Source organism: Pongo abelii, chromosome 19 (assembly GCF_028885655.2).
Source record: "Pongo abelii isolate AG06213 chromosome 19, NHGRI_mPonAbe1-v2.0_pri, whole genome shotgun sequence".
Classification (NCBI taxonomy): domain Eukaryota; kingdom Metazoa; phylum Chordata; class Mammalia; order Primates; family Hominidae; genus Pongo; species Pongo abelii.
In genome coordinates, this window is record NC_072004.2 from 42,628,472 (window position 1) to 42,646,702 (window position 18,231).

General features: G+C 53.7%; 1 protein-coding gene across 2 annotated transcripts in view; it reads left to right on the forward strand.

The window, feature by feature from the left end:
- FOXN1 (forkhead box N1) overlaps positions 1-12,412 on the forward strand; it is a 31,223-nt gene extending 18,811 nt beyond the window's left edge. For both annotated transcript variants that reach the window (XM_024235452.3, XM_063719018.1), the window contains 6 exons: positions 742-852; positions 2,591-2,721; positions 4,253-4,349; positions 7,847-8,054; positions 8,223-8,714; positions 10,631-12,412. In XM_024235452.3, coding sequence (XP_024091220.1) covers positions 742-852; positions 2,591-2,721; positions 4,253-4,349; positions 7,847-8,054; positions 8,223-8,714; positions 10,631-10,950 — 1,359 coding nt within the window. In that variant the 3' untranslated portion in view covers positions 10,951-12,412. The remainder of the gene's footprint in view (positions 1-741; positions 853-2,590; positions 2,722-4,252; positions 4,350-7,846; positions 8,055-8,222; positions 8,715-10,630) is intronic.
- The last annotated feature ends 5,819 nt before the right edge of the window (positions 12,413-18,231 follow it).

Sequence of the window (18,231 nt, forward strand, 5' to 3'; positions counted from 1 at the left end):
GACTCTGTGCCGGCCTCTCACGCATGGGAAGGCGGAGTCTGGCCATCATGGCTAGCAGCAGCTGCAGGCTCGCCATGCCCAGCATGAGAGCATCCACAGGACTCACGCAGGCCAGCAACTGTGTAGACTCCCTGGAGCAGGGAGCAAAAGGTCTGCATCAGGGATGGCCAGGAGTCAGAGCAGAGAGGAGTTACTAGCCCCATCCAGAGATCCTGCTGGAGCTTCCTGGGGCTGTACAGAGGAGGAAACAGAAGGGACCCAGGGCCACAGCTGGACCAGCCTGTCTGGCCACTACCCATGCTCCCCTCACCATGGATCCTCAGGGAGAGTTCTGGAGCTGTGACCTTTTCCTGCTGTCCTTTGCACACCTACTCGGAGGGTCCGAGGCCTCTGAGCCAGGCGTGTTGAGTGAGGTCAGCACCGCACCCTTGTGCTATTCCAGAAGATCCCTGTCCCTACCCCAGCACAAGTCTCCCTGACTTCTCAGGACAGCCCAGCCTCAGCCTCTCCCCTGCCGTGAGGGGAGGGGTACGGACTGCTGTCAGTTCCAGCCCCGGCTCTACCACTAAATTGCTGAGTTCCCTTGGGAAAATCCCTGCCCTTCTCTGTTCTCTGTTGTTCTCCAGGAATAAGCTTTGGGGGAGGCAGAATAGGGGTTGCTTTTATGTAAGGTTCAAGACACAGGAAAGAGGAAGGGAGAAAATAAGGCCTAACCTAGTCATCTGCTTTCTCTTCCAGCAGGGTTCAGAGGTCAAGGTCAAGCCCCCAGTTCTGGAGAGTGGTGCTGGGATGTTCTGCTACCAGCCTCCCTTGCAGCATATGTACTGCTCCTCCCAGCCCCCCTTCCACCAGGTGGGTCTGGGGCAAGTGGGCCTGCTTCCCCCAGGTATCAGGATATCGTGTGTGTGTATGTGGTGTGTGGGTGTCTATGTGATGGCGTGTGTTCACCAGGATAGGCAGGTAAGGACAGCAGGGCCCTGAACCTTAGGCTTGGCCACGGCAGGTGGCGGGAGTAGTTAATGGGAAGAGAAGCAATTGCCCTCCTCCGGGGGTGGGCTTGTCTGAGTCCCTGGCAAGGCCTGAGAGGCCTCAGATAAGAGTGTGGGGCTGAGATGGAGGCAGAGCTGTGATGTGAGCCAGAAATGGGGGAAGGAGGAGAGCTGCCCCAGACAGAGAGAGGGGCAAAGAGGAGTGTGTGGTGTGAAACACAGGCCGAGCAGGTCGAGGAACAAGGGCTTCTGTATAGTCAGCCACCCTCTTGCTATGTGACCTTGGCCTCCAACTTCTATTAGCCTAGAAAGGGTGGGCACCCAGTGTGGGCTTAGGAGACCTTCCCACCCAGAAGACTCCAAGTCCCCATCATCTTCAGCCCTTTCCTCCTTTCCCAGCTTCAGCTCCTCCCAAGTGTATAGGATGCCAAGTAATTGCCCCACACTGGCATGGGATGGAGGAGCTTTAAAGGAGAAAGAAAAGAGCCCCAGAGCAGCCAGGCAGCTCCCAGGAGTCACCAGGCAAGACAGAGCAAGTGGCTGCCCAGCGCCTAGCTCCATCCACCTGCAGCCTGGCACTGAGACAGGCCCTGCCTGTGGAGCAGGTTCTGCACCCGGCTCTCTGGCACTGGCCCTGATCTCAGCCAAGCCAGGGAGGAAGGCAAGGGAGAGGGGCTGGGTCAGACTGCCAGCTTTGCAGGGAAAAGAAAGAGATAGAGGGAAGTAAAGAGAAGGCATGAGAGGACATCCTCTCTGCCATGAGGGGCCTGGGTGGAATGGCTGAAGCTATCCTGAGGCTCATGGTCTGACCCAGGGTAGAGGATGTCCCTGAGGCAGGGACAGAGATTGAGCCACAGAAGGACTAAGGGGCCACCAGACCTTAAATGACTTCACCATGCCTGGCCCTGCTTTGATGGCCTCTGCAGTCAGCACCCCCTCTCAACAAGATGGCCGCACCCAGGGCTTTATGGAGCCTGGACAGAGGATGACTCAGGCACTAAATGTCTCTTGGGTGACCTGGAAAGAGTTCTTCAGCCTGGAGCAGCTGGGGGAGTCAGAGTCTCCTACCCCCATCCCCCATAAAACACCATCCGTGGCACCACAGCCACTCCCTTTGCCGTAAAACCACCTCCTACCCCGACCTGTCCACCACCATGACTGGCCCTTTCAAAGAGCCACTGAAACTCATAAAAGGTGGCAGTGCCCAGCAAACGCCCAGGCTGGACATCCTGCTTCCGGCCCAGCTGCTCCAGGAGATGCACGGGCACCGGGAGCACCTTCCTGGAAGGGTGCAGGGGCCGAGGGCTTCACTTCATACTCTCCCTGCAGGATCCTGTCACCGTAGCAACCAGAGCATCGAAAGGGCTGAGGGGAAGGAGCTGGAGGAAGGGGGTTTTAAGGCTTCTGAGATCCTTAATTACAGGGTGTGGATCTCCTCACAGCCCCTCAGACAGCTCTGCACTGGGGGTGATGGGGCCCATGACCCGGGAGGGAAGAATATGGCCTGAGCCCCTTCTCTGGATGTTTATAAATGGTGAGGGGAGCCCTCCTGGGAAAGGCTGGGTACCATGCAATCACTCTGCCCCTTTTGACCTCCTCAGTACTCGCCAGGTGGCGGCAGCTACCCCGTACCCTACCTGGGCTCCTCACACTATCCGTACCAGCGAATGGCACCCCAGGCCAGCACCGATGGGCACCAGCCTCTCTTCCCAAAACCCATCTATTCCTACAGGTACATTTCCCACTCTCCGGGGATGGAAGGAGGAGGGGAGTGAGAGGGCCCCTGGGAACGCTGAGGCATGGAATCCTCTGGGTCTACCAGTAATGGCAGCGGGTGGAAATCATACCAGTGGGCTTCCAGAAGATGCTGGAGAGAGGGTTCCTGCATGGAGGCAGGGGCATAGTCTAGATCACCTCTGACTCTTTGTCTAAGCCTGGGGAGTCATGTTTGTGACTTGACTCAGCAGATGCTGGTGCCCTGTGGTGAGCCTGCCAAGGTCTCACCTCCTAGGGCCCAGGGCCTGGATCTGAGAATTTAAGGGGGATGTTTGCTGCCTTCCCTGTGCCTCCTCGGAAACAGAGGGAAGCCCCCCTCAAAGCTCTACTGGAAGGAAATGGGGGATGAGGCCTGCAGATGTGACTCGGCTATCCACCATCTGCCAGATCTGGTGGGACTTCTCTGGGGCTGGGCTCTTAAGTGTCAGCAGACCCAGCCTGTCTGGGAGATCCTTCCATCTGTCCTTTCATTCATCCAACCAACAGTGACACTTGACCAAATATGTGTCAGGCCCTACATGGGATCAGGTCATCAGCTAGTGTGAGCTGAGGGGAAGGGAGAGGAACTTAAGCATCAGCCAGGAGTGCAGAGAAGGGCTTTGTGAAAGGCAGGGTCATTCACTGAAAGACCTACACGCAGCCCTTGGAGTTCAGCAGAAATGAGTTCAAGCCCAGCTCTGGAATTGACTAGCATGAAACCTCAGGGAAGTTATTTAATCTCTCTTAGCCTTTATTTATTCCTCTTAAAAAAAAAAAAAAAAGAAATGTCAGGGGTCGGGGGCAAGGGGAGGGACAACGTTAGGAGAAATACCTAATGTAGATGACGGGTTGATGGGTGTAGCAAACCACCATAGCAAGTGTATACCTATGTAACAAACCTGCACGTACTGTACATGTATCCCAGAACTTAAAAGTATAATAAAAAATAAATAAAAATATAAGACTTATAAGATTCAAAAGAAAAAAATGTCAGGGTTTGAGGTAGCAGTTCAGGCTGTTGGAAGGATTAAGTAAGAGAATGTAGGTACTGTGCTTGGTACATTGCAGAGGCTCAAGAAAACTTAGTTCCCTCCCTACTCTCCAACATTCATGCAATTGGCTGAGGACTGACTAGTAATGACAGCTTCCATTTAATGAGTGCCTTCTATGTGACAGGCACCATCCTTAATCCTCACAACTCTGAGGTAGCTATTACTTTCTTCACTTCAAAGTTGAGGAAACTGAGGCTCAGAGAGGGTAAGTCATTCACCCAAGGTCACACAGCCAGAGAGTAACTAGGCCAGGATGGCCACCCAGTTTTCTCAGATTCCACAAGACCCTTGCGCATCTGTAATTCCTGACTTCCGTGTCCACTTCAATAGACACCTTCTCATTCCCTCCCCTTTCAACTCCAACCCCATAGAGCCTCTCACCAGGGGTGGGGGGCTTGGGGTGGGCTCAGGACCCAGTCAGAGGTTCAGACTCTCAGGGGCTTTCTCTGTCTTCAGCATCCTCATCTTCATGGCCCTTAAGAACAGTAAAACTGGGAGCCTTCCCGTCAGCGAGATCTACAATTTTATGACGGAGCACTTTCCTTACTTCAAGGTGAGCCCAAGATTCCTCCCCATCCCATCACCCCCAAGTCCTGGACAAGCCAGGCCTCTCTGAGCAGAGGCTTCAGTCTGGAGGTGGGAGAAGAATTAGAACGAAAGCCAGGAAAGGGCTTACCCCCACCAAGATTTCCGTTGTCTCCACCTCAGAAGGACAGAGTTCCTACAAAAGGGGCTCCAAGCAGGGAACAGAGAGCCCAAGCGGCTCATCCAAGGTTGCACAGCAGACTGGAGTCAGACCTTCTGCTGGGAAAGGTGGACATGGTAGCACCGATGGGCCTCAGGGAGCATCCACCTACCCCAAGTGGGAAGAGAAAGTTGGAGAAGAAATGAGACACTATTGCTATCCTGACCCCTGGGATGCTGTGGGGCTGGAGAAGCTGGTCAGCCATGGTGACTGGGAGGTTGGGGCTGAAGAAGCCATTGCCTTCCAAGGTGAGATTAGGATCTGCCTCTGTGGGTGGCAGGCTCAGCTGCAGTTCTGCCAGAAAGCGGGGTGTGGGCTTCCCAGTCTTTGAGTGTCCCAGGCTGGCTCACCTGACTCTCCCCCAACCCCCTGGGCAGAATCTCATTTCTATCATTCACAGAAGGGGCTTCTGGGAGCCTTACCCAGCTCCCTCTCTAGAGGCAGGACAGGGGCTCTTCTCCCAAGGTGCATAAACACATCAGACAGGGTGGTCTATTCCCCCAAGGTCGCACAGTAGATGGGATCAGTTACTGGATTAAGCTATTTGGCTTTGTACACCCCTCTCTGTGTGCCACCTAGACCCTCCAGCACAGACCCCCTTCTCCTGGGATGGGTGTCAGGGAGACCAGAGATTGTGTGTGAGGAGTGCCTTCTCCAAGCCCTAGTAGTCACAAATCTCATCTGTCACCCAGGCAGTGGGCAGTTGCTGAGACCCAGGTAATCCAGAACTCAGCTCCACCTGCCAGGGGGTGATTCCTGCCCCCGCCGTCTATGGTCCTGCCTGGGGATAATTTGTCCCTTCATGTTCAAATAAGTTTATCCTGCTGGGGCTGCCATCAGATGGGGAATGGGCAAGATGGCCGGAGTGGTCTGGCCAGGAGTGGAAAAGTGTGTTGATCCACCAGAGGTTCTGGAAGGGAAAGAGGGAGGGAGGTGAGTCATCCCTGGAATTCAAGAAGCATCAAAGCCTGAATTCAGGGCTGCCCCCCATACCCTAGCAGGTCAGGGGCTGAACTCTCCCTAACCCCTAAAGCTTTTGGAGGGTCTTCTAGGGTTTCAAGGGGCCAGGGCAGAGAGAGGGAAAAGCCCAGTCCTCTCAGCCTTCCTTCCCCACCAGCTCCTGGCCTGGCACCCACCCCCTTCTCACATCTCATCTTCCTGGCTTAATTATTTTTCCTGGGAGCCATGTAATCCCTGTTTTATGGGGCTGAGGAGCGAAGAGGTCTAACAGCTTTTTGTTCCCTTTGGTTCTAGTTGTGTTTTTAGCCACTTGCATCACTCCCTCACTCCTGAGTTTACATTTGATCTCAGAGAGAAAGCATCTGTGAGGATGGGATGGGCCCCAGATTGTGAGACAGGCCCCATGGGGTGACCTGGGCAGGGCCCTTAGCTGGGGTACAGAGTTGGAGGCTAAGCTCCTTCACTGCCTCCTTGTGTGATCCAGGGCTAGGCCCTTTCTTCTCTGAACCTCAGTTTCCCAGTCTGTAAAGTGGGTCAGATCTGTTGGCACATAGATTCCTTCTGACTCTGACAGTTCCCCTGTGACCCATCTAAGGAAATTCCTTAGTTCAAAGATTCCCCACCTCTTTCCATCTCTCACTTCCCTTTTGAAGATCATTTTTCTGGGCAAGAATAGACTGGACCCTGGAGTGGCCAGCATTCATGCCCAAGGCAGCTGCTGTGGGCGTCCCGTAGCCCCATGAGTCAGGGATGTGGGACTGGGGAAGTGTCCAGCCACTGGACATAATTGTTAGTGCTGACCATCCCTCTTCCAAACAGGAAGTGGCTGGGGTGGGGGCTGCCCTGGCATCCCAAAGTCACAGATTTATGGGGCCATAAAAGGCCCCAGTGCCCATTAACTCCACCCATGGGGCAACGTGGCCTTAACTCCTAGTAGAGACTGTGGTGGGAATCGAAGGTGAATCCCTAGTTGGCTGGTCTGGTGGCTCAAGAATCCTCCCTGGTGACCCTGGGAGCCTTAGGGGTCATCTCAACCAGCAACCTGCCCCAGGCCAGCTGCCCCCAAGAAAGGCTGCACCAGGTCCTGCCAGCCACTTGGAGTGACGCTGGCATCAGGACCCAGTTCTGCTGGGCATGATTCATCTTGGCTGCTCCCTGGGGCAAGTGAGCTGAGGAGGAGGGAGTGGCTGCCCCTCATTAAGCAGAAACTTTGGGCTGAAAGGGGGAGGGGCCAGGGAATGAGGGCGAAGGAGCCCCACCGGCCAGAGCGGCCAGAGCGAGTGCCCTACCCACAGTCAGCCCCTGCTGAGCTCAGGGCTGTCACAGAGCCTGGAACAGAGCTGGAGGTGGGCGGGCAGGGGGCCCACTGGCACTCCCGCCACCGCCTCTCACCCAACTGAGTCAGCCTAATGGTTTTTACAACCCTCCCTGGGCACAATTACCGCACTGGTGGCATGACCAGGCCTCCTAATGGGTGTTTATTCTATTGGCACGAGCACCCCCCCCCCCACTGCCTGAGGGCTGACCTCCCCACCAGGGCACGCCCCCTGGGCACACTCATGCAAACACTCACACCCACACATCATACAATCATGGCTACCCACAGTCACACCCAGAGAGACTTTCTCACACACGGCCATCCTCTCAGTCGAGGAATTCATGGACCCACGAAAGAGCATCCAGGAGACGTTGCTTATACCAGGGTGACACACTTAGGGACGTATGTGCATGCTCATATGCACTGTCCCTTCATATACCAAACCCACTTAGACACACAAACATATGTGCAATGCACACACCACACACACCCAAACACTCACCAACCTCGCCCATCTTTCTTTTCTCCCAAGTTAGTCCCAGAGGGGATAAGGCAGACCCCAGGAGAGGAGGATTCTTCCCCTAATTCCCCTGTCTAAAGCCAGCCACAAGACCTCAGAGTAATGAGTCCCCCTTCCGCAGAGGGGTCCAAGCACAGGCATGGAGACCCAGTGGGGAGTGGCTCAGCTTCAGATGGGAGAGTGTTGTGGGCCAGAAGGCCTCTGTAGCGCCCACCAGCCCTGGCTTTCTGAATCACCTCGGCAGTCCTCTGAGGGGCCAGGAAGGGATGCGGGTGGGATGAAGGCAGATTTGAGATGAAAATAACTTGGGGTCAAGGTTCCTGTTCATCCCTCCCCTACCACCGAAGGGTACCAACCAAGGGCTGGGTGCTGAGGAGGACAACAAGCCCCAGAGTGGGCGGCAGCTCTGTCCCAGAGGAGAAACAGGAGTGTTCTAGAACCCAGACCTGAAGCCCGCTCTGGCTCCCTGAGCCTGGCCTGAATGCTTGTCTTGCTCTGTTCCGGTAGACAGCACCCGATGGCTGGAAGAATTCTGTCCGGCACAACCTATCCCTCAACAAGTGCTTCGAGAAGGTGGAGAACAAATCGGGAAGTTCCTCCCGCAAGGGCTGCCTGTGGGCCCTCAATCCGGCCAAGATTGACAAGATGCAAGAGGAGCTGCAAAAGTGGAAGAGGAAAGACCCCATTGCTGTGCGCAAAAGCATGGCCAAGCCAGGTGAGGCTGGCTGGGCCACGCAAGGAAGGGCCCAGGGTACCCATGAGCCAAAAAAAAAAAAAAGAGAGAATCAGAGAATGAGGCAAGGCCCCGAGTGAGGGTTCCAGGCTGGGGAAGGCTGTGGAGGAGGGAGGTCTCATGGTGTTCTTTCTCTCTTGGGCCTTTCAGAAGAGCTGGACAGCCTCATTGGAGACAAGAGAGAAAAGCTGGGCTCCCCACTCCTGGGCTGTCCGCCCCCTGGGCTGTCCGGCTCAGGCCCCATCCAGCCCCTGGCACCCCCAGCTGGCCTCTCCCCACCACTGCACTCACTCCACCCAGCTCCAGGCCCCATTCCTGGCAAGAACCCCCTGCAGGACCTACTTGTGGGGCATGCACCCTCCTGCTATGGGCAGACATACTTGCACCTCTCACCAGGCCTGGCCCCTGCTGGACCCCCGCAGCCATTGTTCCCACAGCCGGACGGGCACCTTGAGCTGCGGGCCCAGCCAGGCACCCCCCAGGACTCGCCTCTGCCTGCCCACACCCCACCTAGCCACAGTGCCAAGCTACTGGCCGAGCCTTCCCCAGCCAGGACTGTGCACGACACCCTGCTGCCAGATGGAGACCTTGGCACTGACCTGGATGCCATCAATCCTTCACTCACTGACTTCGACTTCCAGGGTGAGCTGGGGCTGGGAAAGGGAAGGTGGGACACGACTGGAGAGGGGCACCTGGCAGTGGGACTCATCCTCTCCAAGTCTCCAGGCTGCAGCCTGCAAGTGGCTGGGTTTCTGGTCAACTGAAGCAGAGGAGGTTGGACCTGGCAGGGGGAGCTTCCCACTTGCTCTCTGCCATCCAGAGAATGGGGAAAGAGGGATGTCCTTGCCCCTGTCTCCCTCCTCCTGGTGCTCCAAACATGGTCCAATGGACCTCATCATCAAACCACTCCTGGCAGGGCACGGTGGCTCATGCCTGTAATCCCAGCACTCTGGGAGGCTGAGGTGGGCAGATTGCCTGAGGTCAGGCATTCGAGACCAGCCTGGCCAACATGGAGAAACACTGTCTCTATTTAAAAATGCAAAAATTAGCTGGGCATGGTGGCACGCACCTGTAATCCCAGCTACTCAGAAGGCTGAGGCTAGAGAATCACTTGAACCCGGGAGGCGGAGGTTGCAGTGAGCCAAGATCGTGCCACAGCACTCCAGCCTGGGTGACAGAGTGAGACTCCGCCTCAAAAACAAACAAACAAAAAAACCACTCTCAGCTCTGGATAGACTGCAAAGGGCTCCATGTTCTATTCTATACTCGATTGTGAGTGACCAGTAGCCTGAACATTCTCAGATGCATTTGCCTTTTATCAGAGTTCATCTTCTAAAGCAGAAGGAGAGGGACTCTACCCTAGAGGAAGAGTCTCAGAGCTGGGCAAGTCCTGGAGAGATTTGGAGATAGGAGTTTGGGGAGGGTTCTATCCATTCCACTCCATCTTGGCTGCTCCATCTCTGCAGATGGCTAAGCCCACCCATTCCCATCTAAATTCCAGTGCACCCCAGGCCCTGATACTGGCCACAGGAGGTTTGGAACGGGGTGATGATCCAGGCCTCAGACTCTGTGTGCACAGGGGTGGGGGACATTCACAAGCTGATGGAGGCAGTCTGTCCTCAGAGAGCTCCCAACCTGACAGGGAGACAGCCCAGGTTTGGGAAGCTATTAGAAAAGTGCACATAGATCCTCAGCCCGGTCCAGAAGTGGGGAGCAGGGCTCAATCAGCCTCAGAGGAAGCTATAGGCATGTGGGATATGAAAAACATTTACTTGATCCCCTGCTAGCATCAGGCATCAGGCTGGCTGCTCTCTACGCGCTTTTTCATCTGGGCCTAGAGGATAGGAAGGATTATTAAACCTGCTTCGTGGAGGCACACAGAGGCTTGAGAACTTACTCTAGGTCACTTAGCTAGAAAGAGGGAGAGTTGGGACTGGAACCCAGGCAGCCAAATCCAATCCAGGGTTTAGTCAGGCCCTCTCTCTCCAGAGCTTGCAGCCTGGATACCCAGTGCAGGAGCCCCAGGCCCTGGCCAGCCACGATGACGGTCCACAGGTGGCAGCACTGTTTGCTCCTCGGACTCAGGTGTGCATCCTGGCTCTGTTCCCGTTCCCTGGGCCCTGCAGTGGAGGAGACCCAGGGAGTCATGCCCATCCATCCCTTAGGTCCAGAGTACACTGCCGGAAGCTCCTTGATCTGGGCTGCAAATCTACCTTCCTTGGGAGACTGGGCAGGAGCCAGGGTTCACTCCGGAGTGCACAACATTGGCATCCACGCTGTCAGCAGGCATCAACCCCTCCCCAATGCCCACCCCCCAAAAAGAACCACAGAGGTCATCTAGATCAATGGCTTTCAGACTGTGCTACACGGGAGGAGGAATCTGAGGCTGAGAGGTTCAGCAACTGCCTGGGGTCACAAGCTAGTGCCAGGCTCTGTTCCCAGCACATGTCACCCTGACCCCTGCTCTCTGCAGCATATGATAACTGACAGGGAGAAGGGGCCAAACAGGGCTCCTCCGGTGCCTCCCAGTGACACCTGTTCCCTCCTTCCCCATCTAGGAAACCTGTGGGAACAGTTGAAGGATGACAGCTTGGCCCTCGACCCCCTGGTACTGGTGACCTCATCCCCAACATCATCTTCGATGCTGCCACCCCAGCCACCACCTCACTGCTTCCCCCCTGGGCCCTGTCTGACAGAGACAGGCAGTGGGGCAGGTGACTTGGCACCCCCGGGCAGTGGGGACTCTGGGGCACTGGGTGACCTGCACCTCGCCACCCTCTACTCTGCCTTTATGGAGCTGGAGCCCACGCCCCCCACGGCCCCTGCAGGCCCCTCTGTGTACCTCAGCCCCAGCTCCAAGCCCGTGGCCCTGGCATGAGCTGTGCCCAGCATCGTCAGCTCCAGCGTTTGCCTGGTCTGGAAGTCCTGGCTGGCCGCCCACATAGGGCTCACCTTAAAGGTCAAGGAAGGAAAACACTACCTGTCCCCTATGCCACTAAGCCAACGTGTGTGTTAGCTGGTAGCTGGAGGCACAGAGGACATCACCCGGGGTGCTGCCTCTCACACATTTCTGCCATGTGGTGGCCCAGCTCCTCACCCAGGGCCCCCAAAGAGCAAGTGTCTGGGCAAGAAGAAAATGCACTGTCCCTAGCTCACACTCATCCACACTTAAGCCCTCGTGCACACACACGAATTATTCAGATGTACACCCACCCACATATCTTACAGCCAGAGGAACCAAGCACTCCATCACTGAGAGCCCGACTTCGTTTCTGGGGCAACTGAAAGCTGAGGGCTTTGCTTACCAAAAGCTCAGGGCCCTGTGCCAGGCCAAAGATCCCCCCAGAGCCCCATTCTGACATCCACATGCTCTGCAGGCCTGGTGCCATCGTCATTTTCTTTCCCAGAAGCGCCCTGTATTTATTCCCCCATCTTCATCCCAACAGCCCAGCAAGAAGGAGGAGATAGAGAGCTCCTCCCTGGGTTGTCTGTGGACTCCCCCAGGAGCTGCTAATTGGCAGCACCCGCTCAGCCAGGTTCTACCCATCCTTAGTACATGCTCTGTCCAGCTTTCCCCACGGTGACATACAGAAGGGGCAACATCTACCCGGGCACCAAACTGAGCCCAATTCCGAAGCAGTGTTTGGAAAAGCCCTTGCCCTCGGAAACTTGAACACGTCCTTTTCCCCCAGCCCCGGGTGCAGGAAGGGCCCCCTCCAGGTCACCACAATCTCACTCCTCCAGAAAGAAAAGTTCACATAGTTTAGGTCCTGGCTTAACTCTACTTATGATGGTTCAACTTACACTTTTTCAACTTTAAGATGGTGCAAAAGCAATACACATTCAGTATGTTCCTCGACTTAGGATACGGTTATGTCCAACAAACCCATCGTAAATTTAAACCACCAAAAGTCAAAAACCACTTTTGACTTACAATGTTTCCCACTCATGATGGGTTTCTCCGGATGTAGCCCCATCGTAAGTTGAGGAGCACCTGTTAGTTACTTCCAACTGTCTCAGGCAACCTGGGCATTCAGGAGAAAAGCCTGGCACAGGGTGGCAGGGAAGCACCCATGCAAAGCACCCCCGCTTTGACTGCTTGGCAGACCTAGGGTGCCCGGGAAGCACAAGGGATATCCCTGGCCCTGCGGGGTGTGGCCCAGGTGCCTGCCATGAGCCTGACCCCACCAAGGGGGAACCTCAGCCCACCCTGGGCCTGGGGGTGACAAGAACTTCCAGAAGTTGGCCCCAGGCTCATAGGAGGCATAAGCAGATCCCGCGATGGCTTGTCATTGTCCCCTGTCCTGGAACAATAAAGCAAGTGCCTTGTGGTCTCACTACCAAGCTTTCATTTCTGGCCTCCTCTCCCTAAGCAAAATGGCCAGGCCACAATGATGGCAGATGCCCTGGGCCTGTGACGTCCCTGTCACCCTCACCCAGAACTGGGAAGTTTCTAATCCAAAGAGTGAGGCATCTAGGAAAACTTCTTGACCCACTGGGGAGGCTGAGGAGCAGATGGGCAGGGCCTCTTCCCAGGAGAACTTCCAAAGAGATGCAGGAAAGGGGCTGCCCTGGCCAGAGGAATGGAGGGGATGCCCTCCCCCACACCCCTTGCCTCTGAGGTCTGCTCACTCCCTCTTTGCACTCCCATCTCCTCACACAAGAAGGAGTCGCTACCCTGTCCAGACTGTGACTTTCTGCTTCCAATCTGTCCCTGGCTGAAAGAGATGCCAAGTGGTTTGGGTCCCTGAGTTCCACAGGTGACAAAATGGAGCATGCCCTGGTGCTGTGTGCACTGCTGGTCCTGGAGAGTGGTCTCTGGAGGGTCAGGGGCTCACTCAGTCCCACTTCAGATTCACCCCCTAGGTATCACCTCCAGGTGGGGTTGGTGTCACTGCAGCACTATCTCAAGAGAGATGGGGCAGATGTGGGAGCCAAAAGCACATACAAGATCCCCAGGTCCCAGAGCAGCCACAAGTGGGGCCTCTGCTTAGAAAGCTCTTCTTGGATGAAGGCTGAGCATGGTGGCTCACGTCTGTGATCCCAGCACTTTGGGAGGCCCAGGCAGGCAGATTACCTGAGGTCGGGAGTTCGAAACCAGCCTGGCCAAAATGGTGAAACCTCATCTCTACTAAAAACACAAAAATTAGCTGGGCATGGTGGCGGGCACCTGTAATCCCAGGTACTAGGGAGGGAGGCTGAGGCAGGAGAATTGCTTGAACCCGGGAGGTGGAGGTTGCACTGAGCCGAGATTGCACTACTGCACACCAGCCTGGGCAACAGAGTGAGACTCTGTCTCAAAAAAAAAAAAAAAAAAAAAAGAAAAAGAAAAAGAAAAGAAAAGAAAAGAAAGCTCTTCTTGGATGGCTCATGGATTACAGTGGCTCATGCCTGTAATCCCAGCACTTTGGGAGGCTGAGATGGGTGGATCACTTGATATCAGGAGTTCGAGACCAGCCTGGGCAACATGGTGAAACTCTGCCTCTGCTAAAAATACAAAAATTAGCTGAGTGTGCTGGTGGGCAACTTTAATCCCAGTTACTCAGGAGGCTGAGGCAGGAGAATCACTTGAACCTGGGAGGTGGAAGTTGCAGTGAGCTGAGATTGTGCCACTGCACTCCAGCCTGGGTGACAGAGTGAGACTCTGTCTCATTAAAAAAAAACAAAGCTCTTCTTGGGGCCGGGCCCAGGGGGCCAGCCAACACCTACCTCTGAGAGGATAGGTCTGCAAAAGACCCCATAATAGAACCCCACCTACCCCAGCACCCTCCCCAGCAGAGGCTGGAAGGCTAGATGCAGGGCTGGAGGGCTGAGGTAGGATAGGGAGTGGGGAAGGCATGGCCAGTGGGTGCACCCAAGAGGAAGGCCCACCTGCCCCAGCCTGGCCCTGGCTGTGTAGGAAGCAGGTGCAGGCTCTTTGCCAAGACCTCAGGCGATGTTGCACACCAGCTCTGTCCAACCCTGGGCCTGTGTCTTGATGACATCCAGGCCCCCAAACACAGGGAAAATATTTCCTGGGAGAATCCTATTGGGACCCATTTGCTTGCCTCGGGTTCTGAGACTCTGGGAGCTCAGACAAACCTGCCTTATATACCCAGGCTAAGCCATCTCCTCCAGGGGACCTTCTGTCAAACCTCTGTCCAGTGGGCCCATTCAGCACACCCGTGTGTGAACTGGCCCCTAATGCAAGAAGACAGGTAGCAAGCAGGTAGGACTTGGGTCTAGTTTTGTGTGTGTGTGAGTGAGAGAGAGAGAGAGAGAGAGAGAGAGAGTGAGTGTGTGTGTGTGTGTGTGTGTGTGTGTGTGTGTGTAACCAGGCCCTCAGATTTTTTTAACTGGGCCTCAGTTCCACCCTGAAATGAGCCCCACACTCCCGCTCATATGCTGCCCCCTGCTGGTCACCCCATACCAAGCATTTAGCCATTATTAGAGTGAGCAGCCATCTTTTTAATTTTATTTTTCTAAGTAAATATGGGGTCTCGCCATGTTACCCAGGCTAGTTTTGAACTCCTGAGCTCAAGTGATCCTCCCACCTCAGCCTCTGTTAGGTGCTGGAATTACAGGCGTGGGCCACCGCACCCACCTAATGTTTGTATTTTTTGTAGAGGTAGGGTCTCACTATGTTGCCCAGGCTGGTTTCAAATTCCTAGGCTCAAGCAATGCCACCTCCTTGGCCTCCCTAAGTGCTGGGATTACAGGCATGAGCTACCACACCTGGCCAGGGTGAGCAACAATTTGTCTGAATGGATGCAGGGTCTTCAAGTCCGCCATTTGGAGGGAATTAACCCTTTTGCTCAGGGATTCTAAATGTGAGAGATCTCAAATGGATTAGAATTCCCAGGTCAGGAACTTGCATGAAAAAGTTACATCTTCCTTTTCTCTCATCCTTACCTGAAATCTAGCATTTTCCTCCATTGTGAATGTCAGCAACAAATCACACTAGCATTGGCAATACCTGTGACTTTGTCAATAGAAATCACAGATATTTTGTAATTGTATTATAGATAGTACAAAATATGTATAAATATATACACATGCACACACATATACACACACATAAAGTAATTTGTCGCTTAACAACAGACATACGTTCTGAGAAATGTGTCCTTAGGCAATTTTGTCATTGTGCAAACATCATAGAGTTTACTCACACAAACCTAGATGGTAGAGCCTACTGCACACCTAGAGGCTCTATGGGATAGCCTATTGCTCCTAGGCTACAAACCTGTGTGGCATGTTAGTGTGCTGAATACTGTAGGCAATTGTAACACAATGCCTATGTGTGTTTCTACAACACATAGAAAAGGTACAGTAAAAAATACAGTATTGACCAGGCACGGTGGATCACACCTGTAATCCCAACACTTTGGGAGGCCAAGGCGGGCGCATCACTTGAGATCAGGAGTTCAAGACCAGCCTGGCCACCATGGCGAAACCTCATCTCTACTAAAAAATACAAAAAATTAGCCGGGCGTGGTGGCACACGCCTGTAATCCCAGCTACTCGGAAGGCCAAGACAGGAGAATCTCTTGAACCCAGGAGGCAGAGGTTGCAGTGAGCCGAGATCGCGCCACTGCACTCCAGCCTGAGAGACAGATCAAGACTCCGTCTCAAAAAACATATATATATATACAGTATTATAATCTTATGTGACCGTCGACATATATGCAGTCTGTCATGACAGACACATCGATATCTAGTGCATGATTGTAGATACACACACACACACACACACACACACAGTCATCTCACAGTGGTTCCAGGACCTCCCACAAATTCCAAAATCCATGAATGTGCAAGTAAGTCCCTGATATAAAATGGTGGAGTATTTGCATATAACCTACACACATCCTCCCGTATACTCTAAATCATCTCTAGATTACTTATAACACCTAATACAATGTAAATGCTATGTCAGTCATTGTTGTACTGTATTTTTTAAGGACTAATGACAAGACAAAGGTCTGCACATATTCAGTACAGACATTTTTGATGCACAGTTGGCTGAATTCACAGATGCGGAACCTATGGCCAATTGTATATAGCTTTTAATACATAAAATAAATAGGATAGACCTGGCAGGGTGGCTTACGCCTGTAATCCCAGCACTTTGGGAGGCTGAGGCAGGCGGATCACGAGGTCAAGAGACCGAGGCCATCCTGGCCAACATGGTGAAACCCCATCTCTACTAAAAATACAAAAATTAGCTGGGTGTGGTGGCACGCACCTGTAGTCCCAGCTACTCGGGAGGCCGAAGCAGGAGAATCGCTTGAACCTGGGAGGCGGAGGTTGCAGTGAGCCGAGATTGTGCCACTGTACTCCAGCCTGGCAACAGAGCAAGACTCCATCCCAATAAATAAATAAATAAATAAATAGGATAACAATATATTTTATGTTCCTAAAATCCTTTTTATTGTCCATAGGCTTTAGCAGACTGACAACAAGAAAGTCTGTGACACATAGAAAAGTAAAGCAAGGGGCTGAGCCTGTAATCCCAGCAGCTTGAGAGGCAAAGGCAGGAGGATTGCTTAAGCCCAGGAGTTCGAGACCAGCCTGGGCAACATGGCAAAACTCTATCTCTACAAAAAATTAGCTGGGTGTGGTGGCACATGTAGCTTCTGTAGTCTCAGCTACTTGGGAGACGAGGTAGGAGGATTGCTTAGGCCCGGGAGTTTGAGGCTGCAGTGAGCCGTGATTGTGCCACGGGACTCCAGCCTGGACAACAGAACAAGACCCTGACTCAAAAAAAAAAAAAAAAAAGGGCAATGTCCTTGCTTTAGTTGCCAGATGGTAGGGAAGTGGAGGGTGACTCTTAGGGGAGGGGCCCGGCTAGGGCGGCCTGGGACAGTCGCTTTTTAACAGCTGGAAGGGAAGATCTTAATATTTTAACCACTGGTTTGGCAGTCCCAGTGAGCACCTTGCCGGCCAGCCCAGGAGGGCACAAGCTGTGGGTTTCCCTGTGGTACTTGGGCTTTCCTTCTCTATCCAGCGGCAGCATCCTCATGACACCCCTAAAGAGTCAAAGCAGGCCAGGCACGGTGGCTCAGGCCTGTAATCCCAGCACTTTGGGAGGCCGAGGCGGGCGGATCACTTAGGTCAGGGGTTCAAGACCAGCCTGGCCAACATGGTGAAACCCCGTCTCTACAACAATACAAAAATTAGCCGGGCATGATGGCTGGTGCCTGTAATGGGTCCAGCTACTTGGGAGCCTGGGGCAGAAGAATCACTTGGACCCGGGAGGTAGAGGTTGCAGTGAGCCGAGATCATGCCATTGCACTCCACCCTGGGCGACAGAGCGTGACTCCTTCTCAAAAAAAAAAAAAAGAGTCAAAGCAAAAATGGCTGGCCCATTTCAGAGACAAAAGGGAATTGTCCCTTCAAGGTCAACAGCTCATGAACATCAGAGCAAAGACTAGCCCCACCTCTACCCTGTCTTCCTCCCAGGCAGCCTCTAGGTTCCTAGGGACAGTGCCAGGAACTAAATGCAGCAAGATGTACCATTTGCAATAGGACTAGTGCCAGAGGCATGAAGACTTAAAAGAAGACACGGGGCCAAGCTTTTCCCAACCTAGCCTCCTCCAAGCCCAAGGAACGCAGGCCTCTTTTCAAGGTGAGTGCCAACTGGGTGCCTGCTTCAGAGATGAGAACCTCAGAAGAGGGACCCTCCTCTCTCTGAAGATGGACGTGCAGCAGGCCCAATCTAGAACCCCAACCCAGTTCTACTTAGCAGCTGCAGTGAGTAGCACTATTATCAGGGTATTGGGAAAAGGTCCTCTTCCTTGCTATACCTTCTCTGCAGACTTGTAACCCCATAAACTACAACAGCAAAACCACCCCTATGCTGTACTTTCTTTCATACCTCTACAGCCTCATCTGCAAACAAATCCCTCCCTTCCACATTCTTGTCCTCATTCTCCTTCTTTAGCTTTGTGGCAACTGATAGTTGCTGCCTACTTGCTTTGTGATGAACTTCTTTCCTCCAAAACATGGCTGTGCTCCCACCTCCCTGGAGGCTCACTCCTCCTGTCTCCATTGTTTCCTTTCTTTCTGCCCTGCTCTCAAACACTGGCCTTCCCTAAGGTGATACATTCTTGTTCACCCTCAATTAGGGGATGGGGATTCGTATTATAATAGCATTGTTTGGGAGAGTCCCAGTAAT